Here is a 21,240-nt window from a genome sequence, read left to right as displayed (position 1 = left end):
CTAGAAAGGAGTAGTTCAGTCACGTGGTTGTCTTTGGGATGCATAGACCATAACACACAAGGATGTTGTAGTCCCATGTCCTCCTCATAAATCCACACCGCCTGTAGCCTGTGTCCCTGCAAGGCATTCCTTGCTTTCTTCAGTATGTTCCTGTCTTACCTGTGAGTTTGGTGTATGTTCCTGCACATTCCTCCCCAGAAAAGCTGGGAGGATTACCCTGCAGAAAAAACATTGTTTCTACTTTAAATGGACATTAGGTAAGTTGGTTCAGTTAAACTTCAGTCAAGAAAAAGGATGCCACCATGTAGTTTGACTGTACAGTTTGTTTGCTACTTGTATTTGGATTCCCAAGAGTTTAATCATGAATATTATACGAAAATGCATAGAACATTGAGAACACAGAAAGCAGTTCTTGTTTAAAATGGACTTTGGACCAGCCAATGATTTTAACAGATTGCAGGACTGGGGGAAAGGAATTTCCTTCAATTTGTTGATTGTCAAATCTGTATTTTGGCACTTTAAAGAAATAAATGTTAATCTGTGTAAATTTATTATCTCCCAGTATATTTCAAATAACTTGCAGAATTACTCACTACACTTCTTTCAGAAAATGCAATAGATGCAGTCTTCACTCTAAATTTTTCTGTCTTAATGATTTTACAAGCTATATTTTTCTGTTTCATGCTTGTGTTCTTCTGTTTAGCAGCAATGTCAATACATTAATAATATGAAACTATTACACAATTGAAGTAGAGGAACGGTATGGTAGAATTCCTGTTAAGTAGGATTTCAGTTTCAGAGAGGGCTGTAATACCATTACAATCCCCATTGTAATGCCATGCAATATCCCCCAGATTTCCCAGCATCTTTATTTGAAGTTTTGCTTAAAAAATAGATTAGACCAACCAAGAGTGCCTCCTTGTAAATGCTAGGGATCTCTATTGCAAACTCGAAATGTGAAATTAAGAATAAACAAATTTAAACCCAGGGATTGTTAAGGGTTTGTCTACACCTTGTCTAAATGCAGTTGTAAGTGAGGTCTCTTGCCCCAAGGCTGGATAAGGGCTGCCTCACCAAAAGCAAAATACCTTCACTGTAAACTCAAGGCAATAATCCCATCTGAGATGCAGCCTGCCTGTGGTGGGATTCAGCACCATGTTTGCATTAATTGCCTGGTTTTTGGACTGCACTTTCTTGTGGTCAGCTGCTTTGGAATACAAGCTTGTGTCTGCTTATAAACGTTCTGTATACCTTTTTTCCAAATGTTGATCTTTGCTGCTGACTTTAAACAGTATACCTTTCCTTGAGACCATGTTTTGTCCAGCTCTCACATTTGAACTGGAGGCTAATCTCTGCATAAGGCAGAAGGGCAGTACAGAGGTGACAGTCTTACTGTGTAAATAAAGAGATGTTTCTAAGGAGACTTTCAAACAGGAGTGGAAAAGAACTCACACAGCTGAAAGAGCATGGCTTCTTTTTTATCAGTTGCTAGGCTGAAGAATAAGGTAACACAGGAGAAACTCACAGAGAAAGATTTCTGATAGCCAGCAGTGAATATATTCTCTTCCAACGTTAATTTTCATTCTGAACATTTGTATGTGGTAGATACAGTACAGATCTGGGCTTTGTGGGAGTTTATTATGAGGCTTCCTGAAAGAATGGCATCATAGGTGAAAAGCATGACAAGAAGAAATTTCAGTGACCATTTCAAAGTGTTGCTGTAATACCACAAAGAACCACTACAATGTAGTTTCCTTCAACGGGGTGCTGAGCCAGTGTGAGCATTAAAATCATGTGAGCATTTTATTTATGAAAATGTTTAAGATACCTTTTTAAAAATTTTTGTCTGTTTGAATCAATTTAGATCTGGTTGCACTGCCTGATTTTGGAGCAGGTGGTATGGAAAACTGGGGGCTAATGATTTTCCAAGAAGCATCATTGATGAACCTCCCAAGTGATGAATTCACAAGCAGGAAGGCAATGATTGCCTTAGTTGTGTCACATGAATTAGGACACCAGGCATGTGGTAAAATATTCTGTACAATTATTTGTCTATGACATTGTTTAATTGCGGTTGCTGATGATGCAGTTACTGATTGGTAGAAGCAAAATAATCACTTAACAGTAGAGGGTGTGAGCACTGGAGCACTAAAAGCCTATTTGAGCATATGTTCTGCTGATAAAGTAATGTTAAAAGTAGGTTCTGTCATTACAGACGGCATACTGATAGTACAGGACTTATTGATACAAAACTCTTAATGGGATACCTTTTTCTTACACAGTACTTAAATGCCATGTGAGAAGATAGGCTAGGGATGTAGGGATGACAGTACTCTCTCTACACAATAAACTTAGTACTTTGGTAAGACACTCAGTGGAGTTCATCAGTATTCTTTTGTAGTGGCAGTGCATGTACTTACAGCAAAAGGCATTTGTTTTTCTGCAAGACACAGCCCATAGTAGGATAGAACAAAATTAATGTGAACATAGTTTGCACTGTAACTGGATCTTTGTCCAGCTTTCATAGAGATTTCTGAATTCTTTCTTGATTTGGAATGATAATGCAGTTTCACTTCCTTATTGACAATGTTTAATTTCCTGTTATTTGCCAGAACAACAACTATTTGCACTCAGTAAAATTAACAAAAGAACTTAACTTGGCTTGTGCACTTTTATGCCTTTCTGGCAAGGTTTGTAACTTCGCAGACCTTCAGATGAGCAGAGTATTTTTAGTGCAGGCCAGTGAAATAAATGTCAGTGCTTAACTATTTTACAAAAAGTTGTAGTTCAAATTTTGAAGAAATAAAATTTAGCGAATAAAATATAAATCCAGAAAGGATCAGGTTTTTAAAACTGCCAGATATGAGTACACAGCAGCTGTTTTGGAAGTTTTATACTTGCCTGGAGAAGGATTTGCTGGTTTGGAAATGGTTATTTCCCCAATGTTGTGTATCATTCCTCTGACAATTTCACTTTGTTGAGAACGTGCAAAGATGATTTCGTAATTGCTTGCTAAATGCCCTACTTCTAATCATAGGCAGATATGACATTTTAGATATTTAAGTTATATTGAGAAGTGTTTAAATATTCTGAGAGAATGACATAATGCACTGAGATTGACACTCATGGTATGAAATTGTAGATGAAGCAATTTAAAAATCACTGCCCTGAACTTCGGACTTTTTCTAAAGTACATCTTTTTCTACTGAATTTTCACTATTTGAAGGAATATTCAGCATTTTATTCAATTTACATGTAGACATTAAATAAAGTTACTTCAGCCTATGTATGTGTGTTTAAAAACACTACTATGTGTGTGCAAAAAAGTTAAAACAGCACTCCAATGAGATTTTGAGATATTTTTTCTTCCTATTTAAGTGGTTTGGAAATCTGGTTACAATGAACTGGTGGAATGATCTGTGGCTTAATGAGGGCCTGGCATCTTACTTTGAGTACCTGGGAGCTACCTTTGTTGAACCCAAGCTTTCACTGGTAAGCACTAACACTTAGTAGCAAAGTTCCATCATATACAAAGGAAAAGAAGGTGCAGGAGATGGAAGTTAATTCAACAGTGCCATGATAAACTTAACTTCTGTGAGAACGACCAATAGGTCTTGATTCTTTCCTTGTAGGCCTCCATGCGTGGGGAGACCATGATCATATCCAGCTCTCTACAGCTGATGCAGAGGACAGAGGGGCAGCTGGGATTCTGCAGTGGCAAGGAGTTGGTGTTTTGCCCTAGATCTGTCATGTAGCAAACTCAGATTTCTCTCCTGGGTCCTGCTCTAGCTGATGGTTTTCCTCCTCACTTGCCAAACTCTTTTCTAACTATCCCAGTCCTCCGGTATCTTTACCAGGCAGAGATTAAGCTGGGTCATTTTCAGTCTGCTTACCCCACTGGGTCCCTGAATGTCTGGTTGTGGATAAGACAAATACAATGCACATAGCTAATCCAACAGCAGGGTGAAATTCCTTCCCATTCTGCCCAAATGGGAATAAGTGTAAATCCCATAGCATATTAGAAGACTCCATCCATTGTTAAACTCAGAGATAGATGGATAGGAGCTGCTAATTGCAGCCATGAGATGAGGTACACTTGCCCATCCAGTCTTAAATGTCTGTACATGGTGCCATCAGTTTCTGAAGGAAGGAAGAGCCTTTAGTCTGGGCAGGCCTGTGACTGCAGTTACTCCACGCTGCTTTTTATTTGGCTAAGTTGAAATACTGTTTGTCAATTTCCTTTTCTCATTCACCAAAGCACTTAATTACACGCTTGATTGGAAACTAATAAAGGCATGCCAAACAAATTCTTTCAGAAGGATTTCTAGGTCATGTGATATGGTTACCTTCTGCTTTGAACTTCTACAACAGCTCACTTTGTCTGCAATGCAGTGTCTTAATATCACTGAAAAGTGTAATTTAAACAGCTTTCCTGTCTAAAAATCAGCAGTTGTCATTTGTGTCCATAAAATAAATGCTATTACTGGGTAATAATTCTATTTGATATATTGCAGTTAGGTAATGTGCCTTGGCAATGCAGAATTAATCACACAGGTGTGGGAATATAGGTCTTTCTTGCACAGTTTTGTGGGTCATAAATATTCACAGAGTCACAGAGTGGCTGAGGTTAGAAGGGACATTTAGAGGTCACCTTGTCCAGCCTCCCTACACAAGCAATGCCGCACAAGAGCCAACTGCCCAAGACTATGCCCAGACAGCTTTTGAATGTCTCCAAGGTTGGAGGCTCCATAACTTCTCAGGGCAACCTCTGGAAATGCTCAGTCACCTTCACAGTGACAACGTGTTTTCTGGTGTTGTCTTGGGGTGACGTGTTCAGAGAGAACCTCCTGTGTTTCAGTGTGTGCCCATTGCCTCTGGTCCTGTCACTGGGCACCACTGGAAAAGCCTGGTTTTGTCCTCTGCTCAGCCTTCCTTCAGGTGGATACACTGATGAGATCCCTCTGAGCCCTCTCTTCCCCAGGCTGAGCAGTTCCAGCTCTCTCAGCCTGTTCTTAGAGGAGAGGCACTCCAGTCCCTTCTCTGAGCTGTTGGCCATGGTAGGTGACATTTACTCCTGAGGAGCCATTTTCCGTCCCTGTTTCTCACTGGGTGAAAGCAGAAATGCCTCATAGCTAAACCTTGGTACCTTCATTTAGGTTATTGCTCAGGGTTGCAGCAGAAGAAACAGGGAATTTAGGAGGAAAATGCTGCCATACTTATGGCAGAAGTAAATGAAATACAGGCTTTCAGTTTTCAGGATATGTTCATTTGCCGTTTAATATAGTTCACTTATTTTTGCCTGAGGATTACACTGTAACTGACTGTCAGGCCCAAGACTGCAGTACTTTGAAGATGTAAAATTTTCACTGATCACTGATGTTGCCTGTGGAAAATGTTAGGATCAGGTATATGGTCCCTTGTACTTCATGAGAAATTTAGGGAGTGGGAGAGTTCACTTGTAGACAAATGATCCGTAATAGTGCTTTTTCCATAATCCTCATTCTCTCCAGAGAATTAGTACCTTCCAATTGTTCATCTCACTTAGATTTGTTTTCTTCTTGCAGGATAAAATCTTTTATGTTCATGTCGTTCAACCTGTCTTAAGGGAAGACATTGAAATAGTTCGATCACTGTCAGAGAGTGAAGACAAGATCAAAGGATCATTTTCTTTAATGTCTCTGTTTGACAACATCACATATAGCAAGGTAAAAGAATAGAAAATTCTTCCTGTTTCTTGCAGATTCTAAACTAATGGTACAAGGTAGGTTTGGGAGGAACTGCTGAACAAAACTGTTTTGTCATTCAAAACGTGTTTCTGCGGCACACACAAATTTATTGGGTGTTGCAAATCTACTTGGCTCTGAAGGAAGTACTGAAAACACTTTTAACCTCTGTGAAATATGAAGTGTGGGTGTAGACCAACTACCATCTCTGGAATATATGAAAAAAATATTGCAACAGTAATTGCAATAATAATTCCTTTTTGCTCGTACTTTTTTTTTTTTTGTACTCCAGGGGGCTTCTATAACCTGGATGCTTTCTGGTTTCCTGACTGAAAAGTTGTTCATCAGAGCGCTTACTGTAAGTTTGAAAAAACAACCTCTTCATCTTGATTTATAAGCTTGAAAATGTCAGTTGTACAAATTGTTTGCCTTGCTAATGGTTGCATTGAACCTTCATGAATTCTGATGCTTCTCTTTGTTTCCACACAGTCGTATCTGAAAGAATTTTCCTTCTCAAATGCTAATCAAGATGATCTCTGGACCCACATCCAGATGGTACTCATTTTATGTCTCTAGTATTCTTTCTCTGGTGTTTGGCACAGTCCAAATTTAAGGCATAAACTATTTGTAGAAGATTGCACTGGAATGTGGCTTTGTGTAGCACAGTCTTTCTCCTGCATAATATTTGCTTTACTGGTTTTCTCAGCTAATATTTTCTCAAGTGTTTATTTGGCTACTTTGCTGCACCTGAGATCAGTAGAACTAAGTACAAGGAGTAGAGAGATGAGATGGGAATTCAGGACCAGGCAAAGTTTTGGGTTTCGTGGTTATTACATAAGCCTACATGAAATTGCACATCCTATTGTTCTGGAGCTTAAGTTTCGCCAGATCAGAGTGTGTGATGCCTTGGGCTTGATGATCAAAGATGTTGGTATGTCACAGATCCAGCAAAGTCTATATCCAGGGCAGTAGCTCAGCATTTCATCCTTCAATGGTTTTGGCAGAAATCTGACTAAGGAAACAGATGCTAATATTAGGTTTATTTTTTTTAAAAAATCCACCTTCCTGGTCCTCTAAAGAAGGCTTCTGTTGTGTTGCAGATTCTGTCTTAAGAATGGGAGTGCTAGAATTTCAGATAGGCAAGGTTGTCACATGTTTTAAGCCAGTGAAGACTGTACCAATTCACACTGGTTGAGACTCCAGCTTAATGTCTTTTTCAATTTGTCTTCACTAATTCAGTTTGTTTATTAGGTCACTTAAAAATCTTTGTGTTCCATCAGTTTTATTTGAATGAAATTAATGCATCAAGTCTGTCATAGCCATAGAGATGTGTAAGTACATTAACACTAAAAAGGGAAAATTTAGCGGTCAGGCTTTAGAATGAGAAATGTCATCTCAGTATTTCATAATTCCTGAGAAAGGCTTATGCCTGTATTATGTCTTTATTATAATGTCAAAAACGTTTTTTGGACTTTAGTTACATTGTTTTTTTGCATGAGTCAAAGACCAGCAAACTGCTAAGCAGATTTTTTCTCTACTGTGTTAGAACAGCTCCCAGAGATTCACTGAAGCAATATCAGTAAGTACCTGTTCATCATAAATATTTCTAATTCCTCTTTTTCTTTCAGGTCGTAGATGGACAGGATGAAGTTCAGTTGCCAGCATCTGTAAAGCAAATAATGGATTCCTGGACATGCCAAAATGGGTTTCCAGTTTTAACTTTAAATCTAACTACTGGAACAATCAGACAGGAACAATTTTTTAATAAAAAGAATAGAAAGAATACTGATTCTTACAAGTATGTTTAGCTTGTGGTTTTATTGTATGTTTATACCCTGCTTTTTACAGGAAGCTCTTCAGTTATGACAACATATTTTGACCATCTGATTTTTTAACTTGTGGTTTTTTTCTTGTTACGAACAGTCAAGTAAAATCTGTTTGAGACTGGACTTTGCAATTGTTCTGCAAACTCTGCTTGTTTTGCCAAAAAGTTGCTTTCCTCTGGAATAGTGACTTTTCCAGCCACATAAGAATAAAGACAGACTTCAGCGATGAGTGTGTTTGTTGCAGGGAGGATTTTTGCCTGGTGTTTTGTTCTTTTCTCATCCCTCAGGTCTACAGACTGGGGACCTGGATGAACCATGCTTAGCTTCTTTCCAGTGCATGTATTTCCAGTCTCTTCTGCCTGGCAAGGAAAAGAGGGCTGCATTTAAATAAATAAATGACCCCTTTCTCAGAGACTGCTGATACAGCAAGCATTGCTGAGTGCCTGCAGCTTTTGAAAACTGTGCTGCTTACTCAGATGCCTGAAAATAGTGATAGAAGTAGCTGCCTTTTGTCACCCACTTTGGAAACTCCTGGCTAGGGTTTGAAAATTCATGAAGGAGCAATTGACATGAGTTTTGGGGTGCATAGATGGAGCCATGAGATGAGTTGCTATGTGTGGAAGAAGTGTAGAGGAGAGCAAAATCCAAAGCAGTTTTTTTCTTGGAAGTGATTGCTGGTAATACAAACAGGTAAAAGGAATTTTGACAAGAGCTACAGGGTCCTTTGCTTCCAAGGAATTGCAAAACATTAATCCATTCAATATTCTTGGTTAGCTCAGATAAGGAATTCCACAGTTAGCAAGCACAAATTACCATGTGAATGTAAGAAAGCCCAGGACATGTATTACAGAATTTTTCAGGTGTTTGAAGCTTTCATCTCTTTTACCAGAAAGGAGTTTTACATTCCCTCAGAAAAGAAATTACAGTTGTCAGAATTACAGTTGTATTGCTTACCTGAGACCTTTTTTCAGTAGATGCCCTTCTGAAAAGTAGCTTTAAGTTCTCCAGAAGTAGGGTTAGGTGTAAGAAGTGACGAGGATAAGATTACTGCCTGGAGAAGGAAAGACAGCACAGAGAGACAATGGTGTTTTAACACCTAGCACTGAACAATATTCTTGATATGAGTGCCTTTTTAAAGTCATGCTAAAACTCCCTTTTGGAGAAGATAAATGCTGATCCAACAGAAGTACCATTATCTGATGAGGTTGCATGCATCAGAGAGGAGAGAAGGTAGATGGATATTCTTGCAAGACAGAACTAATCTGCACTGTAGTTTACCATCAGTTAAGAGGGATTTTTAAGTATAATAACTTTAATCATAACCTTTTTTTTTGTTAAGTAACACCTGGATTATTCCTATTTCTTGGATGAGAAATGGATCATCACAACCCTTAACCTGGCTAGACAAAAGCAGCAGTAAGTAATGTATTTGTTTGCACATGCTAAAAACAAACTGATGAAAACACTCAAAAGTCTTCTAAAAACAGAAGGTATATTTGAATTGAATAGGGAGATAAATCTTTAATACAGAAATTTCTGTGTTTATCCATGGTAAAGATTTTGTGTTACTATAGCAGTAGGTTTTTTATTATGTCCATATAATGTTCTTTTCTATGTTGCATCAAACTTCAGTGTAAGCTTGAGTTTTTAATAATATGGTACAACACACATTATGAGTAGAGATTTCCACAGAAGTTTTTATTTTGTAATTTTTTACACAAATCCAGACTCTTAAGTCCTCATGCTTCTGTATTATTCTTACCCCAACAGATCTCATTGATGTTAACACCAGCTTTTGAGTATAGATAGGATCTCATTTCTAGTGAAATACCAGAAAATTATCAGCTCAAGTAGTAGATACAAGACTGAAAAAATTAACACCGGCTGTGGGAAGTGACCCAACATTGTTAATATCTGTAACAACAGAAAATTAATGTTTTCAACAACATTTAATTTTTTATGCAAATTAAATGAAAAAATACTTTTATCAAAAGAATATGATTTTAAAAAGTTTTAAAGTCTTGTAATAGAAAGTTACTTTATGGATATCTCCAACCAAATAAAAAATTCTGTTATTTCTAAACTCAGTGTTTTCCAATAAAGCTATATTTTTTTGAGGAAGAAGTGTAATCGTTAGAATGTGGTAATCATTTTTCTTTGGCAAGTCAGCCATGTATCAGATTTTAGATGAGCCAAAAGAAGATGCAGAGACTAATGCAATGGAATGCTTAAGAGCAAATCTTCGATATGCTGTGCATATTGCAGCTCTCCACCCTCTGTTTGTATTGGTTAAAAGTTACTTCCTCTCTTTTTCAGGCAATAAGATAGCTTGAGTGATCATTAATTCGACTGTATACACGGCAAATAAGAAAAACTGGACGTATATTCCTCTGAATACAGGGTGAATCCTGCAAGACTTGCTCTGTCTGAACATTGGAGTCTCAGTCCTCTGTTCAGAGTAAAGCACTGATGGGTGTAGACTACTCACCAGTACTGGCCTACTGTCTTAAGAGAGTTTGCCTTCTCAAATCAGGATGTGAAAACAGCATTTGAATGCTCTTCTGATGAGGCAGCTGAGAGCCTTCAAGGCTGCCCTGGCTCCTTCAATGCACAGTTAGGCTATCGGGAGCAGTCAATCAGACAAGAACACGTGAATAAGTGAGATGGACTGCAGGAGGAAGCCATTAGTGAATGATGTAGCTCAAAAGGACTATGGGGACTATCTTCTTTAAAATCAGCATTTTCAATTACTTGCCTCTTTGTTAAACTTACCAGTTTTTTTTTCTTGATCTCCATTTATCTGAATATTGGTAGGTGGTCAGTTCTTCTGTAAGGTGCTGAGCACCGTGTTTGGGAGCTGGGAGCAGCGGGTGTGCTGTGGGTGCATGCCCTACAGCAGGCGTGGGAGGGTATTGCTCCTCATCCTGAGACTTGACTCTTGGGTAAACTTTCTGAACTCTCACAGCTGCCTTTGAGCTAGAGGGTAGGAGCAAAGTGGGTCTTCAGCCTACCCCTTAGAATCTCAAGGTGCTTAGTACCTGAGGAGTCAGCGGATGTTAAAGTCATTCTGCTGTGCAGAGCAGAGATCACAAGTGCACTGTGCTTTTGGGGGATTCTTTTTGAGTCCAGCCTCAAACTTGTGTCTCAGATCTCAGAGGAGCTCCAAGTCCATTGTTTATAAATGCAAGAGAAGCAGTGCATGGAAACAAAATGATACATTCTAATATCACTTTACAGAAATGTTTCCTGAAATGCAAGTATCAGAGTCAGAATATGACTGGATCTTGCTAAATGTAAATTTAAGTGGATACTACAGAGTGAACTATGACCAATTAAACTTGAAGAGATTAGCACGCTTGCTTGAAACTGATCCAAAGGTAAGATCATGTTTGTTTTCTCAAGCTTATGAGCAGACTCTTTCCATGTATTTTTTTCTTGCAGTTTTTACCTGGAATCACATTGATGAAAACCTGGAATTATGACAAACTCATCGTTGAACCACTAAAGTCACTGTCTTTTTGTAGTGGAAGATGACAGACCTGAACAGTTTCATATAAGCATGAAAAATAACTTTACATTACATTCTGTCTTGAAATTTTGTTAACAGCTTGTGGTTCTCCCAATCTCTTTAAATCTGGCTCAAGGAGCTTTAAATGTGAATGTGTGACTGAACTTTATCTGGTGTAAGGCATTATAGCCATGAAGAGGGAAAGTTGTGAGAAAGCTTTTTATTTCCACATTTTGTCAAACCACAATATTTTTGCCCATGGAATTAAAAAAATCTGACTTTTTTGGTGGTTTTTTTGTTGTTTTGGTCGGTTGGGGTTTTGTGAACTTTTTTTTTGGTTTTGTTTTTTTGTGGAGAATTTTCCTAGAAGTTCAAATCAATTCTACTTGGGCTCTTTCAGTCCTCTGTAGACACTGACTTAGAGTAAGTTTCATCCCACCTTTGACTTCCCATAGCCTGAACTGAAGGTGAAAGTGGTACAGAACAACTGTGACTCTATATGGGGTGTAATGGTTTCCAGTGTTGCCTAATCCTACAGTGAGCCAGAGGCTCCAGCAGTGGTGTCAGCTCATTGGTTTTGGTAACAAAAGTGAGAAAATTTAACCTTTCAATATAATAGTAATCAGTGCAGTCAGCTTTCTCTAGAGAGTCTGGACATCAGGCTGATCAGAGCACATTAAACCTTCCTACATCACACTGGCTTCATTTCTTCTAGGCTTCTTTCTTTCACAGCAAACCTACATCATCAGGAAATTGGGTGGGGGCTGACTTGGGTCCATTTTTTGGCACCATACAGTGCTGCAAAAATGTAACTATGGGCTGGACAGGAGGTGCAGGAATAATCTACGAACTGTAGGTTTGGTCACACTCAAACAAGACAGGTTCACAAGTCAAATGGGTTATTAAATGCAACATAAGTAGTTCTTTTGGATTGATGGGACAAATGCATTAACTGCAGAATAGCTATGGAGAGCACTAACAACAGGATTGCAATCACAAAGTTAATTTCTTGAGTGAAAACCTTTGGTGTGGTCAAGAACGCAAGCCTTACCATAAAGGATCCCTTCTGGGGAGGGTGAGGAGGACAGACACATAGATCTGTGCCCACGATTTTGTGTCAAACTCTCATAACTGCCAGTTATGTACAAAATCAGGGTGCCTTTTATGCCTTATCCACCACAATTGCGCAAAGTGCTGCAGGTGGCACTGGGGTCGAACCATCTGTTCTTTGTGGTAATGCTTCTTGGTAGGAAGTGTTCTGGGTAGAGGTTGTGCAAAGCCACCCGTTCCTTGTGGTCGTGCTCTATGTAATATATCTTGGTATCAAGAGGTGGAACAAGAATATGCAGCTTCCACCCAGCTTCACGTTCCTCCCTGGTGGGTGTCAGCCCAAGCCACCTGACCTCTGTCTGGTTTCAGCATTGCATGTTGAGATTTGCATTTCTGCACTGCTTCATGCTTCCAGCAGTCAGAGGGAGTGTTTGCTCCAGCAGTGACCAGGAGGATGGCAGTCCTCTCACAAGAGCATGAGCTGTGGGCAGAGGTACACCGGTGCATGGCTGTGCCTTGGTCATTCATTTCATGGCAGTGCTAGACACTCTGCTCTGCACTGGTTACAGATTCTGTATTTAAGCCTCAAAAGGAAAAAAAATGTACCAAAATTATGTAACCAGGGTATTTTTAGGACATGTGGCATTTCAATATTTTTTTTTAATTACAGCATGCAAGTAAGAGGGGTCTTGAAATTCTCTGGTTAATGTACTGTAGTTATATGTTTATATACAACATAATATATAACTATATCATGTAGTTCTGTGTATAGATATATAAAAACATCCTGTAAAGCATATAAATAATTTCAGCTTAAAAGGCAGGATCCATTTCACAATGTTTTGTAGGCTATTTTGATTTAGAAAACCTGTTATGGATCCTTTTGAAATATAGTAAAGCTTTTTGTAAACTCCTAATGACATGTTTAAATCTATTAATATTACATGAATGCTTTCTGCAGGCCATTCCCGCTGTCAGCAGGTTCCAGCTGATAGATGATGTTTTTGCATTGACAGAGTAAGTACGTTTCCAATATGTTACAGAAAATTATTAAATTATATTATCACACTCAAGATTGCTGCTTCTGCTTCCTTCATTCCTACCTATGTGTGCTCATAAGAATTACTGCTTTGACAAAATGGTGGGAAAGTTATTTAATCCCTTCTTTTGTCAGTGCTGAGTGATTTACCTCAAAATTTCTTTTAACTTTTGTTCCAGCTCCTGGGAAATTACTATTTTAAATAGTGGCACTGCCTTGAGTTCTTTAGGGATTAACCTGTATTTGTCTTAAGGGAAAAAAAGTTTCCAAATGAAGGTTCTGATCTTCCTTCATTTATCCTGGACTATCTCAGCTATGCTGTACTGCATCACTCAAAACCGCCTTAATTTCTCTTGGCTGAGTCACGACTTGGTTGTTCAGGTCCGTGGTTCTAGAGTGGTCAAGTAGTACTGTAGGGAGCTGAAAAAGCATCAAATGTGTCTGTGCCTCACATGTACCAGAGGTCCCAAAAGCATCAGACACCTATGATGACGGTGTCCCTATGATGAAGGACCTCAGGGACGATGTGGCCAAAGCACACTGCCCTGCTTCAGGGCCCATGGAAGTACCTCTGAGAGGAGGAAGTAAAAAATTCCTATTCCTCCTCCCATACAAATGTCCTTTTTCATCAGAGAGCTCAAAACTAGTAGTTAATAAGGAATGTAACTGTGAAGTATAGAACTGTGCTGCTATATAAGTACACCAAAAATATTTTTTTTTCTGGAGGAAAGGGGCTCGAAGTGGAATTTTATTGTGAAAAAATGAATTTCATGCTTATTCCACACTGAGGGGCAGAAACGCCATGCTGAAGTAGTTAATTCCACACATAGTATGCATGTGAATTAAATGGTTTGATTTTTATAATAATGTATATTCCACAGAAGAAAATGTAATGAAAGTAAGTTGTTTCATAATAAAAATAAAATTGTATTATAACAGTGCTTTTCTTCTTAATTTTGTTCCAGTGGGACTGACACATGCTGTCAATGTGCTTGTACCGTATCCTGCAGACACAAACAGATACAGTGTGCATACTGCCACGCTTACTGCTGTGATTGTCCTATTACTTTGATAGTGGCACTGTGCTCTTTAATAGATGTTTTGAGAGTTAAGATCCTAAAATCACCATTTGTTTATTTTATTTTTTCCAATGTCTTTTCCCGCCTACTTTCCACATTGTATCCTGATGTCTTACTGTCTTTTTCATAAAAAGCCAGATATTTATATGAATTAATTAATGTGAATAAGTATGCTAAAATGTGTGTGGGTTTTTTGTTTTGTTTTTTTTACATAGTTTCGGATATGTTCCGATTGAAACAGCACTTGAACTAACGAAATACCTTGCCAAAGAAGATGAACTCTTCATATGGAATGTGGTATTGTTAAACCTAATACCTGATAATTTGGAAAGTACACTGAAGAACTATGAAGTATATCCACTTTTAAAGGTATGACCATTTTGTTAGTTAGCAAAGATACTAGACCATGCAAATACATCAGTCTAAAATTAATGCTTTTTAAATTCTCAAGAATGTAGTGGTGAGTATGATGGGTCAGAGTTCTTGTCATTCCTTTTGCATGACTTTATCAACTTTTTTTTTTAATAAGAGGAGGAACTTAATTATACATATTAGTCAATGATAAGTCTCATTGAATCTTGAGTTATTCTTATCGAAAAGCAGAAATACATTCACATTCTTTACATTAAGCTTCATCCTTGGTTTTTTGAAACTGCAGATCTGGAAAATACAGCTATCAGTCAGCAGTAAGTGAAAAGACCAACACTGCTATATACAAAAGGCATACAGTATATATGTGCTCTGTGCTTTGTGCTCCCTTCCCATTCATATTCATGGAGTGAAAGAAGGAATTGGGTGTAGATACTAACTGAAATTATTCTCTCCCATATTTGACTTACCTGAGATAATACTGTCACATTTATTTCCTTGACTTCTATTTGAAGATTTCACTTACGTTTAAAATACAGTTTCACAGTATTAGTTCTCTTAAGTTCTAGAAAGTAAAGGTATGTGAAAATAAGTGAAAAGAACAAAGTATTTCCAGCTGAGAAGGGTTTTTTCCTGTTTTTCTGAGAATTTGTCTTCTTTCATTATAAGTTGAAAGGTCCTAGTGATGTGAAATGGTAATGTGCCAGTTTGAATTGAGGTACAGGTATATTGAATTTTAGACCATATTTATATTTCATTTAATATCCTCTGTTTTCAAGACATTAATAGTGGTAATTTTTTAGGATAAATCTAAGTAAATAAGAAAAATAAAAACTTGTATCTAAATGAAAGTAATTTTTCTTTCCCTTCTTTTAAAAGAAATACCTTTTAAAGAGAATGTTGCCAATATACCATTATTATGCAGGTTTTATTCATCAAAATGTTGATGCTTTGGAAGATGACTATTTTGCTCAGTAAGTATTCTGCATTTCTTAAAAGTTTTTTCTGATGTGATTGGATCCGATACATTGCAGTTTGCTTGTGTAAATTAAATACAAGATACAGGAATAATTCTCTAACTAATGTGAACATAGACAAATTGTTATTTTACTGTCCTGTAACTGTGTATTCCTTATGACGACACCTCCAGTGAAACTGCAGTATCAGGATAGGAGCATAAAGGATGATAGTTTAAGGATCTTAGTGGTGGCTCTCATTTATCAGATAACAGCTCAACAGGCGGCTAGCTGAAGAAAAACTGACAACAACAAACTTAAGATATGATTTTTGGATCAATCACTTAAACTTTAAAATACTTCATTTGCAAGGCCACTGCAGCGACAGGCTTGAACATCAGAGTGATTTGGACTAGATGCAACCACTACCTTAAAACTTCCAAGCGGGATATAAACCATACAAAAACTAACCAAAAAATATAGTACATTGGTTGCCTCACTAGTATCCATTAATACTGATGTCAGGAGAACATTATTGTTTGTTTAATTATTTTATTAAAACTCAACTGTTCCTAGTGGAGGTTCTTGTGGGTTAATGGCATCATGTTCCGAAACTGTGGTGGTCAGGCACAGTTCAAGCACTCAAAATGTGGTATGCATCTCTTTTATTCTTACTGTTTTAACTTCCCTTCCAGAGCGTATTTGGAAAAACTCTTTGCAACAGCGTGCTGGCTGGGCCTCCAAGACTGTTTGGACCTGTCATCTGAACTGTATGCTAAATGGATGGATAACCCTGAGCACAAGTAAGAATGATGATCTGCTCTTAGAGGTGTGCATGTCTAGGGGAGGTGGAAAGTTAAAAAGCTGTTACAAGGGGGAGGCAGAAGGAGAAATGCTTCTGTACACTGCTCTTATTTCTTGACAGAATGGCAGAATTTAAGACAACTCTGTCTCCCCAGCATCATCCTCTTCCCCAAATCCCAGCTTTATGATAATTTCATAATTACTTAGGCTTTTTACATAGACTTTACAGGCTGGAGGATGGAGATTTTGCCATGAAGACCAAAATCTGGTTAGCCATGTAACAGGTGAACCTCCTATTAGTGTTAATATCCCATATAGCCCAGTCCCTTTGCTACAGTACAGCCTTGGGGTTGTAACATATACCAACTCAGCTTTTAAGCTTCTCTTAACAATACTGAGTGATGTTTGCATGATGCAGCCATCTGCCCATGATGAGCCCATCAAAGTGCCTTGCATGTTCTGTGCTCACATAAAGAGGTGTTGGGAACAGCTGTTAGTCCTTATGCTGATACTGGAGCCTAGTGGTCAGGGTCCATGAGAATGGAGTCTGGACTCTACGAGGAGGAGACTTTCTGTATCCAAGTATTGCATCATTAAAAAAAAATGTACAATGTATTGAAATTCTTACTCTCTTTTCTTCCCTCTTTCTTTCAATGTCTTTCTATGCAATAGTCAAATAGTATTGGCACCGGTGAGTGAATATTTAAAGTTCATTTTTATTTGTTGTAGTTGTGATAAATATTGTGTCATTATTTGTATCTCTGTTGATATGTGTAGTTGGCTAAGTAAACTGAACTTGTACTATTATGTTTGAGTTTTCTAAAACAGCTTCATAGTGATCATACTCATAAAAGCCCAACTGAGTTTTGCAGTTAGACTGAAAAGTTTAAAAAGCCTAAATACATTTTGTTCCATTCTAGAGAGAATATTCTTGCAATCCCACTCTAGAAGCAACAATACTGTGCTGAATTGTCTGTCTGTTTTCAAAATAGTCATCTTCCCCTATTAATAACATTTGAGGTGATGGAATACTACATACCTTGACTTGAAGAGCTGAAAAGTCTATGAAATATATTAGCTGATTGAGTTTTGAATTTGATGAAGAATATTAATTTTGCTGTCGTTCTTGGCACTGAGGAAAGTTCAAAGGGATTTTACGGGTTTTATGTGTGGAAAAAAATGAAACTCTGAATTCTGTTAAGTGAAAAAAATGATCATGTTTTAAGGAGAAAAGCCATAGAAGAAGGACACTTCTTAGGTTTCAAGTGACAGATTACTGTTCCCATGCAGTTAATCCAGAGACTTTTCATGTGCTGGGTAGGAACGGAAACAGGCACAATACACTTTTGACCCATATTTCACAGCAAAATCCCTTTAGCTGCTCTTATGTTCTCCATGCTGAGAGCAAACTCATAACAGCACACTGCAGCTGTTCTGCCACAGGTGGAACCTGGTAGGATTCTCACATCTGTGGAAAAAAGTCACATCTGTGGAAAAAAGTAATGCTTTTCTATTTCAGATTGGGTTATCAACTTTCAGCTGAACATTTCCAAACAGTTCCTGGCAGAATGCAACTGGACTTGATACAGTGCATTTTTATCTGTTTCATGAAAATAACAAGCCAAGAGCTGTAATCCCCAGCCAATTTCTCTGTTTTACTATTTTTTATTATAGGAGTGTAGTGATGCTTGTTAAATTAATGTATTCTCTTAGGTGCTGTTACTGGCTTGTCTTTTGAAAGAAGAAAACTAGCCTAGGGGGAGGGACAGCATTGCTGTCCCATTTTACTTGTTTACTCAAGGTTCACATATTCTGCTGCTACCCTCAAAAGTTAAGAAACCACTATGTCATTTCTGGATTGGTTCCAAAAACACAATGTAAAATTACCTGCCCTGCTTTCCAGCAGCTTTTTGCATCTTCCCCAAGATCCAGAAATGAGGAATCCTGGCAGGCCAGTAATGTCAAATCACACAGCCACTCCCATGAAAAATATCAAGATGCGTAAGTCACACTCCTCACCTAAAATAACCTCAAGCTCCAAAGTCCCTCTGGACTATAGTGGGAACTGCACAACATAAACCACTTCAGAGCCACCCCAGATGTCATCAGCCAGCAAACTATTGTCCCATAGCAGGCTGCCCATCCAACCTGCCTTGAATGTTGCACATCAGAGCTGCAGCCAAATGATACACAGAACTTGTCTATTCACACACAACAGCTTTACACTTACTAACAAACATTTTTTTGCAACTACTGGAACAGCTTCAGTAGCAAAATGAATAGCTGTATGTTGGCCAAAACAGCTTTACTCTGTTATCACCTTACCGTGACCCCTTACTGCAATATTATGAAAGGATTACAAAACAAATTACTAGACCCTGTAACTCAAGTAAGATCTGCCAGAGGTGGATTCCTCACAGCATGATACTTTAGCCTGACATAACTACTCTACATGTCATCTTGGTGGCAAATCCCTTATGTCACAGCAAATATCTAGGTAAATGAATCCAAACTATTCCTTGAAGTGAATATAGAATATGCCCATGCCTTCTGTTACTATGACAGTGAAATGCCCCACCTGCAACAGGACTACCAAAATCCCTGCATCTTGCCTTTTCACTAACACATGATGTCTGTCATGTACAACACCCAGCTCTCTCCCTCTTTCCTACTAGTCCTTAGTTTCCAGAGTCTATAACTTCCTTTTCTCTACCTTGTACTCAGAAGATTGATGTCATATATCCTTCTTTCTGACTAACTAACTCTGTTGGCATCATCTTCATTTTCTATAGGATACTCTGCTGAAACTCAGGAAATTTTCTCAACTTGTATTTAAATTTGAATTTGCTGTTTCCAGTTTTGGGCCTGAAGAATGGCATTTGTGACCAGAGACTTGTATGTTTTTTCCTGATCAAGGGGAGGATAATTTTTACACCTCTACTTACAATCCTGGCCTAATGTAATGATAAGCAAACTAACAGGACGATGTAGGGAAGCCATATGTTTTGCTTGTAGCAATGGGACCCATTTTTCTGTAGGGAATTGATCCAAAATACCATTAGTTGAAACTGTTTCCATATAGCCTGCATAGTAGAATACTGCTATCACTGGAAAGTGTTTACAATGTCTTAATATCAGGGACACATCATTGCTACGGGAGAAATTTTCTGTTCAGCCTTTGCATATGGAGCATTTAACTGGTAAAGTTTGCATTTAACTTCTGTTATGAAATTCATTGCCATGTTGAGGACTCTTCCCTGGAATGGGAGTAATAGGAGGCTGCCTGTTGCATGGAAAAATGTCCCTTCTGTTTCCTTTTGTGCTGCAAATGGCTCTTCCTACTGGATGCATTCACTGAAGAAACTTTGAAAAGGCTTGTCTGGAATAATGCATATATGCAGTGGTGCAGTCTTTAATGGTGTGACCCACTGCCTAGGCTGTGACAGGAAACAGTGGCATTGACACTGTATGCACACAAAATAGTCTGCTCCAACTGCTCAAAAAATGTTGGGGTTTTTGGTTTTCCTTTATACTGCATGCTTTTTTAATGCTTAGATCATAAATAAAACCATCAAATTTCTTATCTTTATTTACATTACTATTTTATATTTCCATTGCTGTGTATCTTCTAACTGTAAACATACATTTGATTTCAGTTATGCATTAACGGCAGGGTTTGCCTCTACAACAGTACAGTACCTTTTAATCATATTTTGCCTTGCAGAATTCCCTTTTTAATTAGAAAAACAGTCTGCTGCTATGGTGTTGCAGTGGGAAGTGATAAAGAATGGAATTTTGCATGGAAAATGTATAACCAGACTGACTCCGTTGAGGAAGATGAAGACATCCTGCTCTATGCCATGAGCTGTGCCAATGAGCCATGGTTACTTTACAGGTGACCTTGATCAAAGTATCTATTTGTGTAGATAGAAGTAAATAATAAGAACAAAAATCCTTTACTGTGCAAAGCTGGTGGAGGTTTGCCTGCCACAGAAGCATGTGTCTTGTCGACCTCTGGTAAAGTTTTAAAGAGTTTTGTTAGGGAGCAAGTATAAAAAACGGGACAAACACAAATAAACAATCCTTCTGCAGATGCAACATGTAGGTCATCAAGTTTTAAGTCCTGACTTCATGTGGGCCAACCAAAAAGTTAAGACATGTATTGAAGAGTCTTGTCCAAATGTTTCCAGAACAGAGTTTGGAACACTGTGTTTATTTTCTTTTACTGGCATCTGTATCTTTGTCAGTAAAAAAATGTTCAATTCTCTAATCTGTAATGTTTGTATTACCAAAAGCATTTGTTAAAGAATGGAATTTTGGCAGTGATGGTCTAAAGAATTATCATCCAAGCATTCACATAAACTCCATGGGTCTAAAGGTGTGGAAGTAGCATCTTCCTCCTTCCAGCCACCTACTCCAGTGTGGAGGTCATTGGGAAGACAAGAAGCGTTGCAAAGAGATGCCCAATCAGCTATGCTAATTTCCCACTTAACCTATGATCCTTTATTGCCTTTTTCTTGCAACAGGCCAGCACCATTCCCTGACAAGATCAGGGAGTTTTGATGAGCTTCTTCCTCTGTGTGCCTTAGTAGCTGATAAGCCAATCTGTTTTTTGAAATGCCATCCAGGGAGTTTTTTGGGGTGAAAAATGTTAAGATGTGCTCTTCCTGGCCCTCACAATACTTCGTCCATTATGTTAAGCATAGTGGTGACATGCTAAGGGGAGAAACCCCACTCAACTACTCTACCCATAAATAAAGCAGCTGCCTGCAAGACCCTATGAGAAAATAACTCTGTTTTAAAGAGTTCTTTTGAAAGTAGGAGCATGCAATGTAAAACACTGAGGCAACAAAGAAAATACTTACTTTTCAAGATGTTCAGGCATT

At 38.2% G+C, this 21,240-nt stretch overlaps 1 protein-coding gene and 1 long non-coding RNA gene across 4 annotated transcripts in view; one reads left to right on the top strand and one right to left on the bottom strand.

Moving 5' to 3' along the window:
* The window catches only part of LVRN (laeverin), a 37,493-nt gene that overhangs the window by 10,977 nt on the left and 5,276 nt on the right, over positions 1–21,240 (top strand). For 2 of the 3 annotated variants that reach the window (XR_011147700.1, XM_069001559.1), the window contains exons 5-17: positions 1,865–2,019; positions 3,379–3,492; positions 5,565–5,705; positions 6,016–6,081; positions 6,213–6,278; positions 7,352–7,521; positions 8,889–8,965; positions 10,787–10,926; positions 13,069–13,124; positions 14,441–14,594; positions 15,474–15,568; positions 16,246–16,353; positions 20,079–20,249. Coding sequence is in view for 2 of the 3 variants with exons in the window: in XM_069001559.1 (XP_068857660.1) it covers positions 1,865–2,019; positions 3,379–3,492; positions 5,565–5,705; positions 6,016–6,081; positions 6,213–6,278; positions 7,352–7,521; positions 8,889–8,965; positions 10,787–10,926; positions 13,069–13,124; positions 14,441–14,594; positions 15,474–15,568; positions 16,246–16,353; positions 20,079–20,249 (1,513 nt within the window). In the remaining variant the exon portion in view is untranslated. Of the gene's footprint in view, positions 1–1,864; positions 2,020–3,378; positions 3,493–5,564; positions 5,706–6,015; positions 6,082–6,212; positions 6,279–7,351; positions 7,522–8,888; positions 8,966–10,786; positions 10,927–13,068; positions 13,125–14,440; positions 14,595–15,473; positions 15,569–16,245; positions 16,354–20,078; positions 20,250–21,240 lie in introns of those variants that run through there. The other variant, XM_069001560.1, reaches the window with a different exon arrangement.
* Positions 7,532–10,291, bottom strand: LOC138103333 (uncharacterized). Its single transcript, XR_011147701.1, has 3 exons — positions 10,038–10,291; positions 8,504–8,600; positions 7,532–7,908 (listed from the first exon to the last, which is right to left on the bottom strand). It is a non-coding gene; the product is annotated as an uncharacterized lncRNA (long non-coding RNA).

The sequence above is a fragment of the Aphelocoma coerulescens genome (assembly GCF_041296385.1).
Source record: "Aphelocoma coerulescens isolate FSJ_1873_10779 chromosome Z unlocalized genomic scaffold, UR_Acoe_1.0 ChrZ, whole genome shotgun sequence".
Classification (NCBI taxonomy): Eukaryota; Metazoa; Chordata; class Aves; order Passeriformes; family Corvidae; genus Aphelocoma; species Aphelocoma coerulescens.
The sequence above is the reverse complement of the archived record's forward strand: the minus strand, read 5'-3'. Positions and strand labels throughout refer to the sequence as shown.